Source organism: Halichoerus grypus, chromosome 9 (assembly GCF_964656455.1).
Source record: "Halichoerus grypus chromosome 9, mHalGry1.hap1.1, whole genome shotgun sequence".
Taxonomy (NCBI): domain Eukaryota; kingdom Metazoa; phylum Chordata; class Mammalia; order Carnivora; family Phocidae; genus Halichoerus; species Halichoerus grypus.
The window spans coordinates 100,215,542-100,233,953 of NC_135720.1; the positions used below are offsets into that span (position 1 = coordinate 100,215,542).

Sequence of the window (18,412 nt, forward strand, 5' to 3'; positions counted from 1 at the left end):
CGCCCAAACCTTTGAAAAACAGAGGAGGCCCGGAAGTGGGCGGGTAGAAGCCGGAAATGCGGGTGGAAGAGGCGGGCATCTTGGTACAGTCCTAACGTCATCAAAAGCGCGCCCACGGGAGCGCGATGAGATTGGCTGCAGGGAGGGCGGTGTCGGCCTACGCCCCCTGACTTCTCCAGCTGGCTTTTGCGCAAGGTCAGTGAGGGCTTCGGCTGTGTGGACCTCTGGCGGAGCTCCGAAGTCCAGCCGCCCTCTCCCACAGCCGAGGTCAGAGACAGGCCGGCCAGTGAGTAAGACTGTGCACCTCGAGATACGTCAGCCTTTCATCTCCCTCCATTCTTCTGGCTCCTCTCTCCCCACTTACCCCTGTCCTCTGAGCCTGTCCTTTTTCTCTTCCCACCTTCCTTATTTACCTTCCCACTATGACGGCACCCTGCTCTCCTCTACCTTCTCCTTGGGTTTAGATTCTCCACCGACCTCTCACTTTCAGCGTGGTGTGTGGGAATTAGGAGGTACTGCTGGAAAGAAGGTGCTTGTTCGCCTCGGAGGCCATGTCGCCATCTTCCCTGGCCACCCCAGCACCCCGAGGTTCCGCTAGGCAGAGGGCGCTTGCAAGATGACGCGGGGGTGCTCTGGCTCCACAGCTGCCTCCCCTCTAGGCTGCGGCTCTTGTTACTGTGAGGTTTTTTTGTAAGAGGTGGCAGGACTGAAGGTGACTTTCTGTGTACAGGTGGCGGTAAGGGTGAGAGATGAAATAGGAAAGACAGGTCTAAATTGATATAAAACTGTAAATTACTAACTTGTTCTGTTTGATCTTGAAAGAGAGCAAGATGTCGTCATCTCCAACCCAAATTGGCTGAACATTGGAGGTGGCTAGCCTTTCCTGCAGTATTAATGTGAAACCACATTATTTGAAAAGTTATTTGATTCAGAACTGTGGGTATTTTACCCATATTTTGGGGGGCTGTGGGGATGGGCTTCATCATTATTCTTTAACACATGCTAATCGTCAGTAACATATTTGTTTTACATTTTGCTTCCTTGGATGCTTGAAGCATCTTCATGGATCTTCTGAGAAAATTGAAGTGCTGTTGCCATCAGCAGTAGTTGTGTTCTTATCTAAAAATGCTGTCTGTTTTCAGCCTTTACCAATTTGGCATGTGATTTTCTGGAAGTCACCTAATAGAGGGCTCTTTCCTATTGTTTGTCCAGGTTTGGGGAACCAGTATTTTATGTAAATGAGTGTAATATGTCCTGTCTACAAATCTAGACTCAGGCAGTTTTCAAGTTACCTTTTATATCTTTACTACTGTAATGGTTCAGTCATAAATTATTTTTCTCACCTACTTTTTAAGCTAGTACATGTAGTTTATGCTTGCAAGAAGATGGATGACAAGGATCCCATGGATATGATAGGATAAAAATCATAGTAGCTTTAAAAGAATAATGGGAATTGTTTTGTTGTATTTCTGTTTAGAGTTTGTTCTATGTACTTTTTACCCAGTTGAACATATGCATTTACAATGTTTTATCCTGACTCTTTCACTGAATACTTTTTTGAGCCTATTTCCTTTTTAAAGAAACTAAGCATAACATATTTTAAATTTGACTTGTGTATAATATATTTACAGATAAATGCACATATCACAATTGTACAGTTTGACGAATTTCCACAAACTGAGTACCTCTTTATAATTAGCATTTGGATCAAGACCATCACCCCAAAGCTCCTCTCGCTCCCTTTCTGTCCTAGCCACCATAAGTAACCACTCTTCTGACTTCTAACATTAAAGATTAGTTTTGTGTATTTCCTATATATGTATATATATGTGTATATATATATATATTTTTTAAGATTTTATTTATTGGACAAAGAGAGAGAGAGAGCACAAGCAGGGGGAGCTGCAGGCAGAGGGAGAGGGAGAAGCAGGCTTCCTGATGAGCAGGGAGCCCGATGTGGGGCTCAATCCCAGAACCCTGGGATCATGACCTGAGCCGAAGGCAGACGCTTAACCAACTGAGCCACCCAGGCGCCCCCTCTAAATATATTTTAATAGCTACATGAAATTCTATCACTTGTATGTACTATTCACTTAGTCCTACATTGTTAGACATTGAAGATGTTTCTAAATTTTCTTTATTACAAGTAAAACTGTAGGAAACATGTATTTTTATGTAGTAACTTTCCCAGGAGTGTTGTTCCTCAGTGGAATGGCATAATCCGTTCTGACACTTTTTGTACGTACTGCCAATTTGCTTTCCAAAGTAGTAAAGGCAGTTAATATTCCCCCCAGGGGTTTATGTCTTTTGTTTCACAATCCCCTAACAAATGTTGGGTATTCTTATTTTCCTTTAAGCTTCATTAAATTGATAGGTAGGAGATGGTATGGGAAATACAATTTTAAGCTCACTTTACTTGTTGCTTTATACATTATATGGCATGATGAATATATTGATAAAATTTACATCTTAAAATCTTTTAAAATCCTAGGTTCTGTATGTTGAGGCTGTATGACACTGACATGTATTTAGTAATTCAGATGAAGAGTGGAATTTTGTTTAACCTTATTTATTCCTTTATTTCTCTGGATCTTAATTTCTACATCTGTAAAGTAATGAAATCAGACTTAGTCACTTAGTGTAACACTGTGCTAGTTATCAGGAATATACACCTCTAATGTAGAATCAGTTTATAAACTAGCAGAGAAGTATATATATGCATATGTATATATATTTATATAAAATTTTATACACATGTATTTGTATAAATATAAAATACATCTTAAATATATTTTATATAAACATAAAAAACAGTGTTCTAATATATTGTAGTGTGGGGGATGACAGATGTGTAAACAGAGAAAGTGCTGTGGTATGGATTACTAAAGAGCTCATTTAGCCCAGCTTGTGAGTTCAGGGAGAGGCTGTGAATATATTATTTAAATGCAAGGACTCTCAAACCTAGTGCTGCCTGCGGTTTAAATGCTGGCTCTTCTGTGCCTTAGTTTCCTCATCTGTAAAATGGGGATAATATTAATACCTGTCTTGGTGGTGTTGTGAGGATTAAAATGCTACTCTGTGTAGTCCTTACAGCAGTGCCTGGCACATAGAAAGTCCTGTGTATTGGAGATGATGCCTTAGCCACATTAGCCAAAGAGGAACATTCTAAGTAGATGAAAGAGCAAGAGCAAGTCACAGAACTTTGATATATGCAGGGAGCTGTAGGTTATCCAGTATTTCTAGAACAAAATGTGTAGAGGACAAAAGCAGTGATGAGTCTGAGAGGTATGCAGAGATCAAGTCATAGAGGCCTTGAATGCCTTTTTGTCTCGCTCACCACTTTTTTCTCCAGCACCCAACACAATGCATGTCATAAAGTAGGTATAAAAATATTTTCAATGAAAAAATTAGGAGGTTGTATTTTATCCTTTACATAATTCAGAGCCTTTGAAAAATCTTAAGTGAAGTATGACATGATCATATTTGCATTGGTGTCAGTATGTAGAATGGATTAGAGGGTCTAAGACTGGTGGTAAACCCAGCTAAGAAAGTATTGAGGAAAAAGACTAGAACAATGATAGTGGTTGTGGAGAAGAGGGGCCAAAGTTATAAAATACCAAATATAGGAACCAGAAAAGGAGAAGAGATACTAAAATGCCACCTTTATTCCCTTCTCACCAATAGTTCCCATTTTGCCTTTTGTAAATACATGTGTACTCTCTTCTTTTTCTAGGCCAGTTCTTGTTCCTTTTGAGTGTTTTTCATGGTCCATCATGTTGAGGGCTAAGACTCGGCTTCTTTTGCTTTCACCACACCACCTGAAGCAGCTCAAAGAATCACCAGGATCCAGGCTTACATGGCAGCGACTTCTGCATCAGCGACAACCCCTTCATCCAGAATGGGCTGCCCTGGCTAAAAAGCAGTTGAAAGGCAAAAACCCAGAAGACTTAATATGGCACACTCCAGAAGGGATCTCCATAAAGCCTTTATATTCTAGCAGGGATACCAAGGACTTCCCTGAAGAACTTCCAGGAGTGAAGCCATTCACACGTGGACCATATCCCACCATGTACACGTTTAGGCCCTGGACTATCCGCCAGTATGCTGGTTTTAGTACTGTGGAAGAAAGCAATAGGTTCTATAAAGATAATATTAAGGGTGAGATTTTAATGCAACACATAATATTTATAATCAAACATACATTTCCTGTTCTTGGCTTCTTTTGAAGGGAGACTAGTTAATCTCTGTAAAGATGATAGTCACTTTATAATTTTGTAGTCAAGACTGTACTCTGAAAGATGAATGTTTTTCAACTTCCATGGTCAAAAGGATGGGTGAGCCAGATTAAGGTGCTAAATTCTTGAATGCCAACAACAATTAACATGCAGGTTATGGAGGCATCTGGATGGCACAGTCAATTGAGCATCTGACTCTTGGTTTTGTCTCAGTTCGTGAACTCAGGGTCTTGAGATCAAGCCCTGTGTTGGGCTCTGTGCTCAGTGCTCAGCGTAGAGTCTACTTAAAAAAGACTCTCTCCCTCTCCCTCTGTGCCCCCCAAATAAATAAATAAATCTTAAAAAAAAAAATGCACATTATGTAAAAGGAATTAGGTGAAGTTGTATGATAAAAACAGACCTTGGCTTTTTCTTTGAGAAGCTTTTAATTAACATTGTCAAGATAGGAATTGAAGGGGAAAGTGGTTTAAAAGATGCCCAAATAAAGTAATAAACAATTGATAATGTACAAATATATTTAGTGCAGTCTGGCATTCATGCCTCTGAAAATTATATTAACTATTATTTCTTCTACCTGTATTAAAATCATATTGTTTGAATGCTAATTTTGAGGACTTATAAATGTATATTGCACATGGAGTATTGACCTTATATTTAGTCTAGACTATTTTAGTTTTTTTCATGGTGTTCCTAATTCTGTTTCCCAGAACATTTGAATAGCCAAGACATCTTGTTATGACCATATTAAATACAAAAACAAAAATAAGTAAGCATACAGATACAAATGATGTTAACTATTTGTAAACAGCCAGATCTTTTCATGAATCTTAAAAAGTATTTCTACTTTAAATTATTTAGATAAGGGCAAAATAGGTAAAGGGGATTAAGAAGTACAAACTTTCAGTTATTAAAAAAAATTGCTAAGATAAAAAAAAATCCTCAGACATGAGATAAGTGAGATGTTTTATTCTTTCTGTTCTGCAACTCATTTTGTGCATTTTACCACATAGTAAACAACTTAGGAAAATGAAGTATTTTAATTTGTTTTGACATGTATGAGCATAAAAATGTCTGTTTTAAAAGTATACAATGATGAGACGAATCAACACCTTTAGTAGTGTTAATTTAAATTAGTTTACTTTGATGCCAGACTCCTTAAACCTACATTGTTTTTCTTTATGTATTTAGCTGGTCAGCAGGGATTATCAGTTGCTTTTGATCTGGCAACACATCGTGGATATGATTCAGACAACCCTCGAGTTCGTGGTGATGTTGGAATGGCTGGAGTTGCTATTGACACCGTGGAAGATACCAAAATTCTTTTTGATGGAATTCCTTTAGAAAAAATGTCAGTTTCCATGACCATGAATGGAGCAGTTATTCCAGTTCTTGCAACTTTTATAGTAACTGGAGAAGAACAAGGCGTACCTAAAGAGAAACTTACTGGTACAATCCAGAATGATATACTAAAGGAGTTTATGGTCAGAAATACTTATATTTTTCCTCCAGAACCATCCATGAGAATTATTGCTGACATCTTCCAATATACAGCACAGGTATTTTCTGCTTCTTATGGGTTTTGCTTTACTTCTTTGGATGTAGGAATTTTTATAAAGTGTTATAACCTAATTTGAATTTGATAAGTGAGTCTGAATAATAGTTTTAATATAAAGTCAGAGTATGGGTTTTATTTGTATGTGTTGTATGTGTGTTGTTAGTTTGTATTTTTTTGCTTTTAATGTACTCATTTTATACTCTGTTACCTATAGGATTCTGGGCATTAGACATTTACTGTATTTTTCTTTATTAAAATTTTTATCTTCTGATAATTGTTAGAATCAAGGAGGGCTCATAATTTTTACTTTTTTTATTACTTTCCAGAATTCATATTCAGTTTTGAAGTATACACTGGTGTCAGCTGGGGATCAAATTATCAGCTTAATAAGATATCACTTGTATCTGCATCTACAATGAGGTCCCTCATATTTCACCCCTGAATTAGGTTCATCTTCCCCATCAGAGTGGTGGGAAAAGAAGGTTCTTATAGTGTTCCTATGTTAGTCGTAATCCCTCCACAGGGAAACGTAAAGCTTCATCTTCCTCTGAGTAATTAATATGTATTTTCCCGCATCACTCACATTTTGCTTCTTGCTGGCAATTCTCTGCTTCTCTTAACCTACCTTAAAGTTAGACTATATTATTTCATGGCAAAGGCCCAATCTCTCCTCCACCATGAAACCTTTTTTTTTAATCTCTTACTCTTATAATTGCTGTTGTCTCAGAACTCTTGCAAGCATTGCTTACTCTCCTCATTGATACTCAGCCTTTACACTTGGCAAATTTATTTCTTTTCATAGATCCTATTTGCCTGTGTGAACTGTATTGTATAGAATTGTATATTTTTATCCCCCTTTTCAATTTCAAGAACATATGCACAGGATTACATTTAGCAGCGTGTGACAAACGCACATACACAGATAGCAGTAGCTTAAAGTAAGTAGGAGTCGATTCTCTTTCATCTAAAAAAGTTGGATGGTAGGCTGTCAGGAGCTTGGTTGTATGGTAGCTGCACAGTCATTAGGGTTCCAGGCTTCTTTAATCTTGCTTGTCCTCTATTGTTAGTATGCCGGCTTATGGTTGAGGAAGTGGATGGGCTTGGATGTGTTTGTTGGAGGGGGAATGGACCCAGCTCCTCTGATATAAGGTAAACTTCCAGAAGGAAGAAGCCCTAATCTCATTTGTATCTCAGTGGACACCCATAGTAGTGAGAGAAGATTGGAAGTATAGTCCTTGTACTATGCACTCTGCATTTATGGTTCAGGTATTACAGGAGGAGAGTGGAGAATTGAGTAGCTAGTAGCAGTTTGTTCAGTTTGTGCTGTTACGTACTTGGGCATTTCACCTTTTGAAAGCTCCTAATGTCATCTTTAAGCTCAAAATTGCTTTATATAATCCTTCATATAACTGATAAGAATGCTGGTTTCATATACTGATCTAATAAAGTTATACTGAAGTACTTTGTAAATTGTCAACTTCTATATTTTTTAAAATAATTTTAATTGTAGCAAAATACACATGACATAAAATCTCCTATCTTCACTGTTTTGAAGTGTACAGGTCAGTGGCATTAAGTACATTCCCCTGTTGTGCAACTATCACCACCATCCATCTCCAGAACTCTTTGCATCTTGCAGAACTGAAACTCTGTATCTGTTAAATAATAACTCCCCATCCTCCTTTCCCTCCAGCTCCTGGAAACTCTTTCCACTTCCTATCTCTGAATTTGACTACTCTAGCTACATCATCTGAGTGGAATCATACAATATTTGTCTTTTTGTGACTGACTTATTTCACTTAGCATAGTGTCCTCAAGGTTCAGCCATGTTGTAGCATGTATCAGAATTAACCTCTTTTTTAAGGCTGAATAATATTCCAATATTCCAGTATTTCTATTATTTTTAAAGAAATTCTACTAAACTACTCTTTGTAGAGAAGCACCTGTTTGTTTTATTGCTTTTTATTTATAAACTCTCCATATACTCAAGTAGTCTCTCACTTCCATGTAATTCAATCCCCTTATTTTTTTGCGATGGAACATTTTTCAAGTGCTTTTGGTTAATTATAAATAAAATATTCAAAAATGTAAATTACAGATCTATAGCATATGTTAGCAACAAGTAACACTTTTTGAATGCTTACTGCATACTGGCATAATGCTAAGTGTTTTAGGTGAATCATTTCATTTAATCCTACAACTCCATGAGGAAGGCATAATTACTACCTCTGTTTTATACTTTAGAAAGCCAGGGAATAACAAGGGTGAGAAACTTGCCTAAAGTTATATGGCTAGTTAAGTGACACAGCTAGACTTCGAGCATTCTGACTCTAGAGCCCATGTTCTTAATTACCATATTGAATATCAATGATTTAGTTTTTATTATTTTATGTTTGGCACCTCTTGGGAAGGATAATAATTTGGGGGCTTGGGCAGAATATGTGTGATATTTACCCAACCTAATAAAAAGTTTTAGGAGAATGGTGGAAATATCATCTTTTTTCTAATCTTTTTATTTTAGTTTTTTAAGTAATCCCTGCACCCAATGTGGGGCTCAAACTCACAACCCCAAGATCGAGAGTCACATGCTCCATCCACTGAGTCAGCCAGGTGCCCCCTGAAATGCCATTCTCTTAGTGATTTTGGCAGGAAAAAACCTGTCTGGGATATGCTTAGCATTAAATGTCATGCTAAGCGAAATAAGTCAGTCAGAGAAAGACAATTATATGATCTCACTGATATGTGGAATTTAAGAAACAAAACAGAGGATCATAGGGGAAGAGAGGAAAAAATAAAATGATGAAATCAGAGAGGGAGACAAACCATAAGAGATTCTTAAGCATAGGAAACAAATAGGGTTGCTGGAGGGGAAAGGGTTAGGAGGATGGGATAACTGGAGGATGGACATTAAGGAGGGCACGTGATGTAATGAGCACTGGGTATTATATAAGACTGATGAATCACTGACCTCTACCTCTGAAACCAATAATACATTATATGTTAATTGAATTTAAATAAAAATAAATTTTAAAAATGTCACAGTAAATCATATTGAAATCTTTGATTTTTAAGCCATGTATTTTATCCTGTTTTGTTTCAATATATAGTACTAAGGATTGAATCATTTTCTCTCCCCTTCCCCCCCACCATATACTTGACTTTACTCAAATAAGGAAATTGATAACTAATAAAACTTAAATTTATATATTTTTAGCAGATTAGCCCAAAGTTATGAGATCTTAGGACCTCATGAGGTCATAGTCATTGGTTTAGAATTAAAGATGGCTTATTCAGTTCTCAGACTAAAGGTTGCATTCCTAACCTCAACTAACTAATTTCAGAGTTTAAACTTTGACTCTAAAGAATGGTTAGTGCAGATTCTTTTTCACTAGAAAAATAAAACAGGTGCAGTTTTTACGATGGTTCATTGAATCACCACTTAAATTGAGGAGTGAATTAAGTGTAACAAAGTAAGCATTAAATATTTTCAGTTAATACTAAAGACTACTTAGTATATCTGAGTTGAATATCATTTAAAAATAATAGTCTTTTAGAAAATGGGTTTAATAGAACCTTTTAAAATTTTTATTCACTGTTACATTTTTTTATTATTTTATGTAGCACATGCCAAAATTTAATTCAATTTCAATTAGTGGATACCATATGCAGGAAGCAGGGGCTGATGCCATTCTGGAACTGGCCTATACTATAGCAGATGGGTTGGAATACTGTAGAACTGGACTCCAAGCTGGTCTGACAATTGATGAATTTGCACCAAGGTGAGTAAATTGACCTCAGACATTGTCTCAATACTAGGAAAATTTTCAGGACCAATTTACAGTAGATCTACTGATAAAATAAATCTGTATATATAAATGTCATACCTAGATCCTCTTATGTTTTATTGGAGTAATAATGAGAAAATAAGCCAATACTGTGTATAATTAAAAATCAGAATTAAATTTGACTACTTTTTGGTAATTAGAAGAATCTTTTTTCCAGCTATTCAGAAAATACAATTACCTGACATATTTTGACAATTAAAATGTCAACATCATATTTCAGGCGTATTAGCTTTTATTCTTTTAATTTTCCATTTAAAAAAGTCATTTATTTCATTTTTTTTCTGTTGCACTTACATAATATAAATGTTTTGGAATGCACAGTGCTATTTAAAACATTTTTTTTTTTTTTTTAAAGATTTTATTTATTTATTTGCGAGAGAGAGAATGAGAGACAGAGCACGAGAGGGAGGAGGGTCAGAGGGAGAAGCAGACTCCCCGCCGAGCAGGGAGCCCGATGTGGGACTCGATCCCGGGACTCCAGGATCATGACCTGAGCCGAAGGCAGTCGCTTAACCGGCTGAGCCACCCAGGCGCCCTATTTAAAACATTTTTGTTTCAAAATAGCTTGTTAATAAAGTTGTATGAAAAATACAGAAAAGCTTGGGGTGCCTGGGTGGCGCGGTTGGTTGAGCATCTAACTCTTGGTTTTGGCTCAGGTCATGATCTCGGGGTCCTGAGATTGAACCCTGTGTCAGGCTCTGTGCTCAGTGTGGAGTCAGCTTGAGATTCTCTCTCCCTTTCCCTCTCCCCCTCTTGCTTGTGCTCTCTTTCTCTCTCAAATAAATAAATAAATCTTAAAAAAATGTGGAAAAGCTTTGAAGTTTATGAAGTGCTTAAATTTGGTGATCAAAAATTGATCAGCTAAACAATAATTGCTAAGTTTTGCTCTGGGCTGAGTACCAGCTTATGTGCTGGGAAAAAAAAAAACTTGTGAAAGACATGACTTCTGTCCTCAGATTGTTTATAGACTGGTGAATGCTCCTTTATACCTTTATACATATTATGACAGCCTTTCTCAAAGTGTGGTCCAAGGATTCTTCAGGGTCACTACCCTTCCTGGGGTCTTTCAGGTTAAATTGTTTTCATGATTGTATTAAGACTTTATCTGCCTTTTTCACCTCCATTCTTTCAAAAGTATACAGTGTTGTTTTCCAGAAGTTACATGATATGTGATGTTGCAACAGATTGAATGTAGAAGCAGATATTGATTCCACCTGTCTTCCCTGAAGCCACACATTAGATTTGCAAAAATGTAAAACAGTGACTGTTTTATTACAATTTTTTATTTTAGCAAAGTATAATTATTTTTCATAAAAGTGTTAATTATGTTAACATGTTTGTTGTTGTTTCTAAATGAATTAATATGTAAAATATTGATAGATATTATCCAAATAAAGATTTGTTGGGGTCTTTAGTAATTTTTAAGAATGAAAAGGTATCCTGAGACAGTATTTGAGAACAGCAGTGTTAAGAACTTCCCAGGGTATATCAAGAATTTTTACTAGTTTTTAGTTTCTTTACTTAAGGCTCACCTTGTCTTATATAAAGAAACACAGTCTTTGTGCCTTTAGGCATAGGCAAGTAAACTAAATGTATAACTCAGCTGCAGAATATAAAATAAAAAGGAGTAGTGGGTTTGGGGGCAATTGGAGAGATAAATGCCTAGACCAAATATATAATTATTCTTTAAAAACAAAACAAAACAAAAAACAGGAAAACTTTCTTGATATCCAAAGAAAACAAGTTGGTGGTTTTAGTCCTTTCACAGGTGACCCCTGACTTACATACCAGGTATTCTTGAAGTATTTTATTTTTGGATAGTGATTCATTCTTTATTTGAGGGCACAAGAGGAACTTCTTTTCTAAAAACCAAAAAACCAATTTTAAAGTGAATAATTCCTACCTGAAGCAAATAATCACAGCTCTTTCTTCTGTGTGCCTAAAACTGTACTTTTATCTGTTAGGTTTAAAGTGACTTAAGTATATATGCTTTGATTTTTTTTTAATTAAACTTTTTTATTGTTATGTTAATCACCACATATTACATCATTAGTTTTAAATGTAGTGTTCCATGATTCATTGTTTGTGCATAACACCCAGTGCTCCATGCAGAACGTGCCCTCTTTAATACCCATCACCAGGCTAACCCATTCTCCCACCCCCCTCCCCTCTAGAACCCTCAGTTTGTTTTTCAGAGTCCATTGTCTGTCATGGTTCGTCTCCCCCTCCGATATCCCCACTTCATTCTTCCCCTCCTGCTATCTTCTTCTTTTTTTTTTTTTTCTTAACATATAATGTATTATTTGTTTCAGAGGTACAGATCTGTGATTCAACAATCTGGCACAATTCACAGCGCTCACCATAGCACATACCCCCCCCCAGTGTCTATCACCCAGCCATCCCATCCCTCCCACCCCACCCCCCACTCCAGCAACCCTCAGTTTGTTTCCTGAGATTAAGAATTCCTCATATCAGTGAGGTCATATGATACATGTCTTTCTCTGATTGACTTATTTCGCTCAGCATAACACCCTCCAGTTCCATCCACGTCATTGCAAATGGCAAGATCTCATTCCTTTTGATGGCTGCATAATATTCCATTGTATATATATACCACATCTTCTTTATCCATTCATCTGTCGATGGGCATCTTGGCTCTTTCCACAGTTTGGCTATTGTGGACATTGCTGCTATAAACATCGGGGTGCACGTACCCCTTCGGATCCCTACGTTTGTATCTTTGGGGTAAATACCCAGTAGTGCAATTGCTGGATCATATGGTAGCTCTATCTTCAGCTTTTTGAGGAACCTCCTATACTGTTTTCCAGAGTGGTTGCACCAGCTTGTATATGCTTTGATTTTAATTCAAATTAAATTGTTTGAAATTAAAATCTGGACACTATTTTCTTTAGTGTGTGATATAATTAGTTTTATTTTCCATTTTATATTGTTAAGCTTCATCAAATAATGAACTTAACATTACTATTTTAGGTTGTCTTTCTTCTGGGGAATTGGGATGAACTTTTATATGGAAATAGCAAAAATGAGAGCTGGGAGAAGACTCTGGGCTCACTTAATAGAGAAAATGTTTCAGCCTAAAAACTCGAAATCTCTTCTTCTGAGAGCGCATTGTCAGACATCAGGATGGTCACTTACTGAGCAGGTATATATATATTTTAAAGTATAGAGGTTTAGTAAAGTCATATATTGTCTTACAAGCAACATAGCACAGTCAGGAAGTAGATTTAAGAACCCATCTGTTAATATTTGAAAATTATAATTATTCTGATGCATAATGCACATTTATGTTTTTTAACACATTATAATAAATAAAACTGGCTCCCTCTAGTGGTTAACAATATAAAATCATATAAATCAGCTTACCTCTAATGCCGTTTTACCTTTTTAAAAGTAAAAAAAAACTGATGATGAGGAAGAAGTAAAAACCATAATTTAGTTAATATTGGTCTTAAATAATTTTGAGTTAAAATTCTTAATATAAAATTGCCTGATTAAAATTTTGTGCATATATATTATTTATTTTAGTTATGTGTTTATGCATGCAAACAGACCCATTTAAAGACTATTATCATTTGAGTAATTTAATTTCATTCTATTAGAAAGTTGTGTGGTAATCTTTTTCCATGCATTTTATTTACATACTAAATTATTTTGATACATTAAAAATAATTTATAACTTTTATTTATTTATTTATTTATTTTAAAGATTTTATTTATTTGACAGAGAGAGAGACAGCAAGAGAGGGAACACAGCAGGGGGAGTGGGAGAAGGAGAAGCAGGCTTCCCGCGGAGCAGGGAGCCCGATGCGGGGCTTGATTCCAGGACCCTGGGATCATGACCTGAGCCAAAAGCAGGCGCTTAACGACTGAGCCACCCAGGCACCCCAATTTATAACTTTAAAGTTACATTGCTTTTATACACTTAGAAGTGAATAAAAACTAATATAGCCATATTAAATATGACTTCAGGTACTTATAAATGGAGAAGTACAGTTTCAGGGTTGGAAGAAACTTTAATAATCATTTTTGTCTTAACCTCTTTTTACAGCTAATGAAGCTAAAGTTCAGAAAGGTCCAATGATTTACCCAAATCACAATCAGAAACAGAATGAGTCGCAGATTTTTTATCTCATAGTACATTGTTCATCTGTTTCTTTGATCATTTATTAATAAATCGTTTGTTGAGTGCCTGTTAAATCTGGCTTGTTTACTAATTTGTCTAAATTTATTGGATATTCTAAAGCCTAATGTAGACATTGGCAAAATAAGTATGCAGAAGCCACTGCTTAATCATAGCATCTTTTATCAACTGTTGCCTTGTTTTGACTTTTTCCTTTTCACTAAATGTTTTAGGATCCTTACAATAACATTATTCGTACTACAGTAGAAGCAATGGCAGCAGTGTTTGGAGGGACTCAGTCTTTGCACACAAATTCTTTTGATGAAGCCTTGGGTTTGCCAACTGTGAAAAGTGCTCGAATTGCGAGGAATACACAAATCATTATTCAAGAAGAATCTGGGATTCCCAAAGTGGCTGATCCTTGGGGAGGTTCCTATATGATGGAATCTCTCACAAATGATGTTTATGATGCTGCCTTGAAGGTCAGTTTCTCTTCTTTGAAACTTTGGTTTTAAGATTTACAGATTTATAAAGATTTATAGGTATTTTGATTTATAAATCAAATCATTTATAGATTTATATCAAGATTTATAAAATGAGAGAAAAAATTTTAGATTCAACTTTAAGAGTATACAAATGGAAACATAATTTAAAAATATATTTGTATTTGTAATAAATATTTTGTTCAAAGAATTAAAAAGACTATGAGTATTAAAACGCTATAACATAAAAAAACAGTTGTCTTCTGCTTGCTTTTTTCCTGCTTCCTTGAATCAATACATCTTTTTTTGTTTGTTTTTATCTCCATATTTTAGAATTACACATATATACAAGGTCTAATTCCATCAATTTTAGGCATTATCTATTGCTTTGTAGTATGTAGTTTAGTATTTTAGCTGATTCTTACCTCTGCTTTTTCTTGTCTCATAATACTACCAATACAATTATATCTGAATAGTATATATATCCTTCTGAAGTCCTCCAGTGCTCTCATTTGATATCGACTGGTTTCTCTTTAGATGTGCTGACCATTGTGGCCCTTTGACTGCCCTTTGCCATTATCCTGGGAATTCTTTTTACCTCTGCTATGTTGAATCTGTATCTTGAATCCTGTGTCTACCTCTGTTGATTTATCCCTTGTTATTTTGAAGCATACCTCATAGGAACCTCCTCTAAAAGTGGTAAATGGGAGATGACTTATATGAAGCTTCGGATGTTTGAAAATGTCTTCGTTCTACTCTGGTATTTGATGGATAGTCTGACTGTGTTTGAAATTACTTTCATTTGGAAGTGTGTAAGCGTTGATCTACTTTTTATCCTAACTTTTTATTCTAGCTTCCACTATTTCTGTTTAGAAATTTGATGCTATTTTCACTCTCAGGAACTTTCTAACAGTTTTAGGATCTCTTTATTTTTGAGTTGCTGGACTTTGGTGTGTGTATTTTTTCCTGCATTGTACTGGACCTTCGGTGGGCATTTTTTATCTCCCCCATTTTTCATGTTCTCATAGCCCTGGGAAATTGTCTTGTATTATTTTTTTGATAATTTCCTTCCTGCCATTTTTTGTGGTTCCTCTTTCTAGAACTCCTAGTTATTGGATAAGGACCTCCTTAAAAGATACTCTGATGTTCTTATCTGTTCTATAACTCATCCATGAGATTCTGTTTTGTTTTCTTGGAGAGTCATCAACTTTAAATTTCTACTTACTTTAAAATTCATATATCATATTTTTAATTTCCAAAAGCTGAGTTTTGTTTTCTGATTTTCTCCCTTGTATATTATACTACTTGTTTAATTAAAACAGAATCTATTTTTTTCCTGAGGATATTAATTACATTTTTTGAAGTTTTCTTCTACATCCTGTATTGTCTGTTTTCTCTGTGTGCCTTTTGTCTTTAGTGGTATTATTCAGAATGCAGGTTTTTATTTCAGCAAGACATCTTGCCCTTGTCTCTTTCTGTGCTTGATGTTTGATAGCCCATTGCTTTTCTGCCAAAGTAGACTTTGGTCCATTTTCTGCAGGCAGTAAACTTTGGTTCTCTTGACAGAATGGGAGAGGGGTAGTTGCAAATTCTAAAGTAGTCCCCCATCTTTTTAGCTTCCTATCTTACCTTTGGCTTCTTTTGAATCCAACATGAATTCTTATTTCTTGAATTCTTCAGGAAAAAACAAGTTTAACTTTGTTCCTTTCTGCTAAGTCATATACTCTTCCACCATTCCTTTTCCCACCATCTCATGAATATATGAGGCTGTGATTAAAGGCTTAGATGTTTTCTAGTATCAATAAAGCTGGAGTTATATCATTACTCTGCTGCTCAAATCAAAAATAAAATTGCATTTTGAAATATATTTTTAAAGAATATTTATTTATGTGACCATGAATACTTTACTTATGTAACTAAAAATAAAGATGAGAGAATTGATGTTATTTTTAGTTTTTTTCCAAGACTTGAGTGAGACGTTCTGTGTTTTCCAGAATCTACATCTTAGTTTTTCTGTTTTCAAGTAACTTTAAGTACATAATTTCTTTTTTAAATTGAGATATAATTGACATATATTGTTGTGTTAGGTTAAGATATACAACATGATGCTTTGATATATGTATGAATTGTGAAGTGATTAACAGAATAAGTTTACTTAATATCTATACCTCACTGTTATAAAATTGTTTTTCTTGTGATAAGAACTTTTAAGATCTACTGTCTTAGCAAGTTTCAAATACACAATAGTGTATTGTTAACTCCGTAGAATTTCTTTTTCTTTCTTTCTTTTTTTTTAGTTTTATTTATTCATTTAAGTAACCTCTGCACCCAACGTGGGGCTCAAACTCACCAACCCAAGATCAAGAGTTGCATGCTTCCCTTGACTGAGCCAGCCAGGCACCCCTAACTCTGTAGAATTTCTAATTAATGCTCTTGAAGTCAACTTAATTCTTTTCTTATGAAACATTAAACTTACAACTAAAATAGTTACGACTTTATTAATATTAGTAATTATGTGATGTCACTAATTTGTATAGTTTATAAAAAAATCTTTATATTCTTTTCCAGTTTTATTAATCTCTTTTTATTATTAGCTCATTGATGAAATTGAAGAGATGGGTGGAATGGCCAAAGCTGTAGCGGAAGGAATACCTAAACTTCGAATTGAAGAATGTGCTGCCCGAAGGCAAGCAAGAATAGATTCTGGTAAGATAAAATGAAAATGTTTATGTGTGAAATCCATACTTAAAAAGAAATATTAATTTCTGTTTGAAGATAACATATGTAGTTAATAAAACAAAAATAATGGAAAAATGAAACTTGGATAAAATGTTTCTCATCTCTATCTACTTATCTATCTCTCTCTCTATCTCTCTGTCTCTCTATCCGTCTCCCTGTTTGCATTTTTGCATGCATGGATGCACACAGGTAAGCATATGTAGAGTATGTGTGGAGGTATGCCCATTGTGTATATATACATGTATAGGTGGGTATCTCCAGCATTTTAAATTTTTTTTTTTTTTTTAAGATTTTATTTATTTATTTGACAGAGAGAGACACAGCGAGAGAGAGGGAACACAAGCAGGGGGAGTGGGAGAGGCAGGCTTCCCGCTGAGCAGGGAGCCCGACGCGGGGCTCGATCCCAGTACCCTGGGATCATGACCTGAGCCGAAGGCAGACGCTTAACGACTGAGCCACCCAGGCGCCCCAATCTCCAGCATTTTAAAGATGATATTATTATTGGTCATTGTGCTTTGCATTGGAGTATTTATTCATTCGGTCAGTCAACACTTTTTTAGTATTTAGCATTTGAGGAACTGTACTATGTCTGGGCATACAACTGTGAATAGGTCAGATAAACTCTCTGCACCCTTAGAGCTTACATTTTAGTAAGAGAGAGAGAAAATGAACAAGTAAATAAATAAATAAAATAATTATAGATTGTGATGAGTTCTATAAAGGAAATAAGGGGAAGGGGTGGGTGGCAGGATGTCTTTAGATACAGTAATAATCTGATACTTTGAGGCTAAATATATTCTTACTATGTTAAGGAAATGTCTTTATAATTCTGGTTTATTACTTACAAATTTTAAAAGTACTTTTTGTTAAAAGTGAGAATTCAAAAATACATTGGAAATACTTTTGGATGTGAATCCTCTTCCTTATAAATCTTGATGTAGCTGCTATTATTATTTTAATTTTGTGGTGTTAGAAGAGGGTTTATCAGAAACTCTAGGGAAGCATATAGTTTGGGAGAATAATAAAAGTCCTCCCTTACAGAGATTCTGATACATACCTGTTCTTTTCTCCTCTCATCCCCATTTTATTGGGATTTGCTTTGCTGATCTATATTGAAGTTTCATTAAGATTTAAGAATACTACTTAAAAATTTTAAGCTTATAAGGGAAGTATGTGATGATCAGAGCATTACTATTAGGTAATTATTTGTGAATAGAATCTACATATTATTTTCCTCTGGAAAATTAATAGGTTCTGAAATAATTGTTGGAGTAAATAAGTACCAATTGGATAAAGAAGAATCTGTGGAAGTTCTGGCAATTGATAATACTTCAGTGCGTAACAAACAGATTGAAAAACTCAAGAAGGTAATAATAGCTATCATTTTTTGAGTGCTTTCTGTGTTCTGGGCACTG

General features: G+C 35.4%; 1 protein-coding gene across 3 annotated transcripts in view; it reads left to right on the forward strand.

The window, feature by feature from the left end:
• Nucleotides 1-173: 173 nt before the first annotated feature.
• MMUT (methylmalonyl-CoA mutase) overlaps nucleotides 174-18,412 on the forward strand; it is a 30,805-nt gene continuing 12,566 nt past the window's right edge. Inside the window, exons 1-8 of one of the 3 annotated variants that reach the window (XM_036094413.2) lie at nucleotides 174-286; nucleotides 3,734-4,158; nucleotides 5,424-5,791; nucleotides 9,412-9,569; nucleotides 12,627-12,798; nucleotides 14,010-14,258; nucleotides 16,853-16,964; nucleotides 18,249-18,364. In XM_036094413.2, the coding sequence (XP_035950306.1) occupies nucleotides 3,774-4,158; nucleotides 5,424-5,791; nucleotides 9,412-9,569; nucleotides 12,627-12,798; nucleotides 14,010-14,258; nucleotides 16,853-16,964; nucleotides 18,249-18,364 (1,560 nt within the window). In that variant the 5' untranslated portion in view covers nucleotides 174-286; nucleotides 3,734-3,773. Of the gene's footprint in view, nucleotides 291-1,631; nucleotides 1,759-3,733; nucleotides 4,159-5,423; nucleotides 5,792-9,411; nucleotides 9,570-12,626; nucleotides 12,799-14,009; nucleotides 14,259-16,852; nucleotides 16,965-18,248; nucleotides 18,365-18,412 lie in introns of those variants that run through there. The other 2 variants (XM_036094425.2, XM_036094418.2) reach the window with 2 other exon arrangements.